This window comes from Planococcus citri, chromosome 5 (assembly GCF_950023065.1).
Source record: "Planococcus citri chromosome 5, ihPlaCitr1.1, whole genome shotgun sequence".
Lineage (NCBI taxonomy): Eukaryota > Metazoa > Arthropoda > Insecta > Hemiptera > Pseudococcidae > Planococcus > Planococcus citri.
Window position 1 is genome coordinate 49,807,444 of NC_088681.1, and position 7,630 is coordinate 49,815,073.

Consider the following 7,630-nt stretch of genomic DNA (forward strand, 5'->3'; position numbering starts at 1 on the left):
ATATTTTTGACCTCTAAGTACGTATCATATATTTTTTTCAAAATTTTTGTTTCGATGTGTCGTGGTGAAAAATTGAAAAAAGGTGTCGTAGAGTGGGGGGGGGTGAAATGAGATATTTGGGGAAATTATATGTACAATAATGAATGAGGTGTCGTTTCCGCATGATTCGTTACCGCTGAGCACGAATATGAAGTCAGATTTTCTTCTACACTAATCTAGCCCCTCGTGCCTTCAGCCCCCACATTAATTTTTATCACATTTTTTGATATCTTTTTTCAATTTTTCACCACGACACATCGAAACAAAAATTTAATCGTTCGCGATTAAATCCACGAAGTAAATCATTATGGCAATTGTGCCGCGCATTCCGCATTCTCGCACGTGTTTTTTGCATTTTTTGAACATTTTTTAACACATTTTTTGACGCATTTTTACACATTTGTTCGTTCGCACACACTCATTCATTCATTCACGCATCATGGCACTCGATCAAACACTCGAATCAGAATTCAACATTTGGTTGGAAAACCTAAACACATCGGTAGCAGCCATCACAAACGCATTAGCAACAACACCGGTAAATATTGAGCAACTTAGAAACAGTTTCGATGAGATGGAAGTAGACGCTTCACAACTCGAAGGTTTTCGTCCAATATCGAAAAAAACGCTTCCCTACGATTTTACACAAGCATTGGGTCCATTAGCTTCGGCCAAACGTTTATCCGCACGAGCAAATCGAGTTCTTGTTAAAGCTGGGGAAATTTCAGTTCAACCGAACACGACACCAGTTAGTAACAACATCGCTAGAAAAATTCCAGAAATTGAAATTACGCCATTCGATGGAGATATTACTCAGTTCAGCAGTTTCATGGAAGCATTTCAGCTCAAATATGGTAACGTTCCCATAACGAAAAGTGAGAAGTTACAACATTTGAAATCGTTATTGATTGGTGGACCGGCCAAAGTTATTGCTCACCTAAAGTTGAGTGACCATAATTTTGATCTAGCAATTTCCAGTTTAAAAGCTGAATACGATAACGAAAAAGAAGTGGTATCCGCCTTATACATCAAACTAGATAATCTTCCACGAGCACGTAACACAACGGCAAGTATTTCCAAAACATATTACGAGTTAGAAGGTTTATTGACTGCTCTTATGTCACATGGTCAAAAACCTGACGAGTATGCGCCTTTACGGGACAAAGTTTATTTTAAATATCCGTTCTGGCTAGTGCAAAAAATATGTATTCAAAGCAAACCATCAATTTCCGAATTCCAAGCCGAAGTTTTGAAATACGTTCAGTTACGGAACAGTTTAGAAGCTTCAGCTAAAGCACACAATATCGTTCTCAATGAAGATTCTCGTCAACATGCCGTAACTGCAGCACTCGTCACATCTACACCACCGAATTCGTCGCATTATAAACCACCAACGGGTACCTGTAAACAAGATCGACCTATTCCGTTTTGCGTTTTTTGTAAACAAAAGCATTATTCAAATGAATGTACAGCTTTCCCTACTGCAACTGAACGACGCAATCAGTTGAAAGATCGATGTTATCGTTGCCTAAGCAAAGAACACAGACAAAATGCTTGTACAAAAAACGTTACCTGTCGTTTCTGTAAACAAATGAATCGTCATCACGCATCATTGTGTCCGGCTCAGTATGATAAAAAAGATGGTACACCGCATTCAAACAAACCCCCGATAACTGAAACAGCATCCGGCACCAGCGGCACTGGCGACACTGATAATAAACACACCAACGAAAAATCTGTCAACTTTGTACGTACGCATCAAGGAGCTCATACTACGGCACTTTTAACTGTTATTAATCCAACCAATCAACAAAAATACAACGCTCGCATTCTATTCGATAACGGCAGCAACGATACGTACATAAGTGAAACAGCAGCTCGTCGATTGGGTTTAAAATTATCTAAATTTCAAACCACACCTGTCAAAGTTTTTGCCGTCGATCAACCGATAAAAATACGTACCGCATCAACTTCGTTCATCCTGAGCAACAATAAAGAATTCAACGTAGAAGTTGTTGCGGACACCATTCAACAAGTACCTCAAGGTGTTCATTTATTCGAATACAGCTCGTTCATCGAATCATACCCAGAACATGCCGATAAAAAATTCATTAACCCAGGTAAAACTGAACCGATTGATATTTTACTCGGAAGCGATTATTATTTCGATATTATCAAGCCTGAATCGAAGATTACGGTCAACACTGGTTTGCATCTTTTTAATACTCCATTTGGCTGGATGCTAGTTGGACGTCAAGCTAGTAATTCTCATCAGAAATCAGCACTATTTCAAATGTCTCCGTCTGCAGCTATAAAACAGCTGTGTGAATTAGATTCTCTAGGAATCAAAGAACCTCCGTTATCCGAGATTCAGCAAGAACAAATCGCTTTGGAGCAGTTTTATGAAAACATCGAGTTCACAGAGAAACGATATCAAATACGTTGGCCATGGAAAGATTTTCCCCCTTCCCTTCCTGATAACTTCGGTCTCGCAGTAGGACGATTAAAATCATTGCAACGTACGCTCACGGATGAAAATTTCAACGAATATAATAACATCATCGAAACGCAGTTAAAAGCTGGTATCATTGAAGAGGTAAACGAACGTATCGAAAAATCAGCTGTTCAAGTACACTACTTACCGCATCACCCTATCATCACACCAGAGAAGTCTACATCGTTACGTATTGTTTATGACGGATCTGCGAAAGTTTCAAAAGCAGCAAAATCGATCAACGATCTCATTTACAAAGGCAGTAATTTATTAGCAAATGGTTGTGGAATAATATTACGTGTTCGACTTCACACTATTGCACTGATAAGCGACATCGAGAAAGCTTTCCATCAGCTGATGATTCATCCCACAGACAGAGATTTCGTTCGGTTTCTTTGGTTACACGATCATCGTTTACCTGCAACTGGAAAAAACCTACGTATTCTTCGTTTTGCCAGAATTCTATTTGGTATAATTGCTAGTCCTTTCATCTTAAACGCAACCGTACGTTATCATCTTCAAAAATATGCAAAAATATTTTTCAAAGTGGTACTACTGATTCTACGAGACATTTACGTTGATAACGTTATCACTGGTGTTCCTGAAAAGAAAGAAGCGATCGAATTCTATCATCAGGCAGTAAAAATTTTCGAAGATTGTTCGATGAATTTACGTTCATGGTCGACTAATAGCGAAGAAGTACGCGCAGCAATTCCCCCTGAAAAATATAACAGTTCTAAAACAGTGTCGATTTTAGGTGTTTCCTGGAATCCATATCGAGATGTTTTGAAAATACAAAGTATACACGTCAATGAAAAATGCACCACTATGCGACAAGTAGTAAGCGAAGCAGTGATGTTTTTCGATCCTTGTGGCTGGTTTGTTCCTTTACTCATTTCGGCGAAACTTTTTATACAGAAATTGCATGTTGAAAAATACGATTGGGACGATATTATCTCCGAAAATTACGTTAATCAATGGAAACAAATTCGACAAGAATTGATTCTAGCAACGCAAACAACCCTGAAACGTTTTCAATTCGAAATGGAAGATATTTCTTCTGAACTTGAACTTCATGCATTCTCAGACGCATCTGAAAAAGCGTACGCATGCTGTATTTATGTTCGCAAGAAAGTCAACGATGAAGTTCAAACGTTTTTTATTATGGCGAAGGCGAAAATTGCGCCAATCAAACCTGATTATTCCATTCCACAGTTAGAGTTATTTGCAGTCATTTTGGCTGTGAAAACTATTTTATACTTACGTGATACATTACACTTGCAATTTAAAAAGCAAATTGTTTGGTGTGACTCAAAATGCGTTTTGAGCTGGATTTTAAACAACAAAATCTTACCTGTTTTCATTCAACGAAGAATCGATTTTATTAACAACGTCGATAATTTGGAATTTCGGTATATTCCAACTCATGAAAATCCAGCAGATATTTCTACCAGAGAAATCACTTTCGAGAAATTACAGACGTCACGATGGTTTCAAGGTCCAGATTGGCTGATAAAAAACAGTGAAATTTGGCCGCCTCCGTTTTTGAAAGATGATACTGTACCCGAACCTGATAACAACGAACCGAAAGCAACAGTTTTACATACGACAACGACAGTTTCCAGCTATCCGTTCGGTATTGATCCGGAGAAATATAGTTCATATTTGAAGCTATTAAGTATTACGACTTACATGACAAAGTTATTTGCTGATTTCAACTACGTGAAAATTCGCAAAATCTTTCCCACACGACATACTTTGTACTCAGCTCAACAATTGTGGATTAAAGCAGAACAGTTGAATCATTATTATGACGTTTTCGCCGCACTTCGAGAGAAGAAAAGTCATAAGCTCATTTCGAAACTCAATCTATTCATCGATGACGAAGCTGGGTTATTACGTTGTGGAGGAAGATTCAAGTATGCACCTCTCTCACCTAATGAAAAAGCTCCGATCTTGTTACCTCGAGCCAACAACTCATCATTTGTGAAGTTACTCATACACCACGAACATGAATTACTGTTTCACGCTGGCACAAGTTACACTTTGCATTCGATTCGCCGCAGGTTTTGGATACCTAGTGGCAGACGCGCAGTGTTTAATAGCATTCAAAACTGCCCAAAATGTAAACGATTCATCGCACGTCCATTCGATCAACCTCAGCGATCCGATTTGCCGGCATTTCGTCTCCAAAACATGATAACACCTTTCCAGAATGTGGGTATCGATACTTTTGGGCCCATTTACGTGAATAATGTGAAACGGTACGTTGTAATAGTTACAGATTTAATTATTCGCGCTATCGACCTGGAATTACTGCCAGATATGACGACTGAAGAAGTATTCCTAGCATTGCGTCGTGTGTTTGCTCGTCGTTCTACCCCCCATCTCATTTTATCTGATAACGCGCCGCAGTTCAAGGCAGTAGAACGAGCATTTCAAGATATATTTACTCATGAGTGGAAATGGAAATACATCCCGGAACACTCACCCTGGATGGGTGGCGCATACGAGCGTTTAATCGGATTGACAAAAAATGCTCTTTTTAAAACCTTCCATAACATTGCCCTGAACGAATCGCTTATCCGAACCGCACTTGCGGAAATCGCATCAACGTTGAATGGAAGGCCACTGACGTATGTATCCGCAGATTCGGCTGAAAACGAGTTAGTTTTAGCGCCAAATCATTTCCTGAAAACTCATTTCGAAGAGGAAAATCACTCTGTCACAGCTGAGCAGCTTGGAAAAGCTGAACATGTTATCAAGCTGTGGAAACAAGCAAACGAAATTGGAGACAAATTTTGGTCAATGTGGAAAACCTCCTACCTCCAACACTTACGAAATCAATCGTTAATTCATCATTTTCCGAAAAAGGTGTCCAAAAATCAACCAAAAATAGGCGAAATCATTCTCATCGCCGAAAAGAACATAAAACGAAACAACTGGAAAATGGGAAAAGTCGTGAAAATCCATCAGAGTGATGACAACGAAGTCCGATCACTTTCCATTAAAACGAAAAATGGAATTATCATTCGTCCGTTATGTGAGATTTATCCATTGGAATTATCTTCCGAATCCGAAGCTCAGAATGACAGTATTCCTATGGAAAATCAGTTCCAATCTCCTGATGATGATTGGGATGAGCCAGAGATTTCAGTAGAAGAAATCTTCGAATAAATTCAAAGTTCGTTTCATTTTTTAACCTGTATTTTTACTTTATTTTACATTTAAATTTCGATTTTGGAGTTTGATCTTAGAATTAAGTTGTGTTTTTTACGTTTCAATTTTTCGTAAAATTTTGTATCATTTTAGCATTTTCAAAATTTTCTTTTTCCGCCTGGAATGTCACGAGCGTCGTGAATAAAGCCAATAAAATTACCTAATTTTTACTCTAGTTTCAAGAAAATAAGAAAAACCTATGTTTTTTATTCGTTATTAAAAAATGGTGAAAACCGCAGTTAATTGTTTCATTTCTCGCAATTAATCATTTTAAAATCATTTTAATTTACTCAAATTTGAGCAATTTGAGAAACCTCTTCAATTTTAGAGATAGGATACTTGTCATTTTGCTCGTCTACTCGAGTACTATGAGTTTTGGGCATCATTTAAATGATTCAAAAAGGTTCTTTTTTTAAATGTTTTTTTCAAAATGAGTAAATTTCTAATTTTGTGAAGCCCGTGGCTCTTTCAGTTCACAAAATAGACAACCAGTCATTATACTTAACATTTTTTGTTCGTCTCCTCGACAGGGTGTTCACAGAAAAGTCAGGGAATTTGGTCGGTCTGGAAAAGCCAGAGAATTTTGTAATTTTCACCCAAAATTCCGGTAATTTTGAAAAAACGATCAATTGCAAATTTTGAATAAGGACCTGTGATGAAAGGAAAATGATATTTTGTACTTCTCGAAACACAAATTTTCGAAAAATGAAAATTTTTATATTCCACAAGCACAAGTCGAGCTTATTTGAAGCCAAAAAATGAACTCCTCACCAAAACCCATCGTTTTTATGCCTCTCCAAGTAAAAATTTACAACAGCTTCGCTCCCACTTGGGCCTGTTCCGTTTTCTTTTTCAAAATCAAATTCCTTAAGAAAAAACATCATTCAAATTCTAAAATTTTAAAAGCCAAAAAATAAACTACTCGTTCTCAAATTGAAAAATCTCGTTTTTATGCCTCTCAAAATTCAAATTTTCAAAAAGCTTCTGCCCTTGCTTCGCTCGAGCCTGTACTCTTTCCCTTTTCAAAAGTAATTTCCTTCAAAAAAAACATCATTCCAATTCTAAAATTTTAAAAACCAAAAAATGAACTCGTCATTAAAAAAACCTCGTTTTTAGGCATCCTGAAATGAAAATTTTCAAAAGCTCTTGCCCTCGTTTCCCTCGAGCCAATTTTGTTTCTCATTTTGATATAAACAAATTTCACGTATAAGGCCTCCAAAAATTCAAAGAAGCAAAGAAAAATGTTCATGTCATTTATGAATATTACATCATTTGGCAAAATTGATATTTTTCTACCCCAGTTCTTGACGCGGCCTTTTTGAATTTTCATCATAAAAAATTCTGAATAAAAAAGTTGACAATTGAAGTTTTCCCAGATGTTTTTTATATCCGAAGACGTATTCCAGTTCGAAGATGAACTTATGAACCCCCCCCCCCCCTGAAACTTCTCTAGGTAATTAAAGTGTGGGGTATTCAAGTACAGAAAATTGGAAAAAATTGTCTAGAAATTTAGTCTGGAAAACCTGGAAAAGCCAGGAAAAATCATTTCCAGAAATGAGTGGACACCCTGCTCGAGTACCATCTGCAGTTGAATTTTGACAGACGATTTCTGGAACACCCTTTACAGTATAAATGGGTACAAAATTGCAGCTATCTAGCTCGATTAGATAAAATTTTAATTTTTTCACATTTTGACCAAAATTTTCCTTTTAAAAATTCATGAAAAGTTGAAAAATGAACTTTTGTCCTCAGAAATTTTGAGCGGTAGGGTGTTTTTGCATGCTCTTTGGATCTTGCTTTGTCTGGTTGAGAAATGTTTTTGTCAGTTGGTGAAATGGGGCGACATAATGGGAAAAAAGGGTCGGATTTTGAAAAAAA

General features: G+C 37.2%; 1 protein-coding gene across 1 annotated transcript; it reads left to right on the forward strand.

Annotated features, from left to right (window-relative positions):
• Positions 1 to 478: 478 nt before the first annotated feature.
• On the forward strand, positions 479 to 5,710 carry LOC135848384 (uncharacterized). Its single transcript, XM_065368284.1, has one exon. It carries the CDS (start codon positions 479 to 481, stop codon positions 5,708 to 5,710), a length of 5,232 nt encoding a protein of 1,743 aa, XP_065224356.1.
• Positions 5,711 to 7,630: the final 1,920 nt, after the last annotated feature.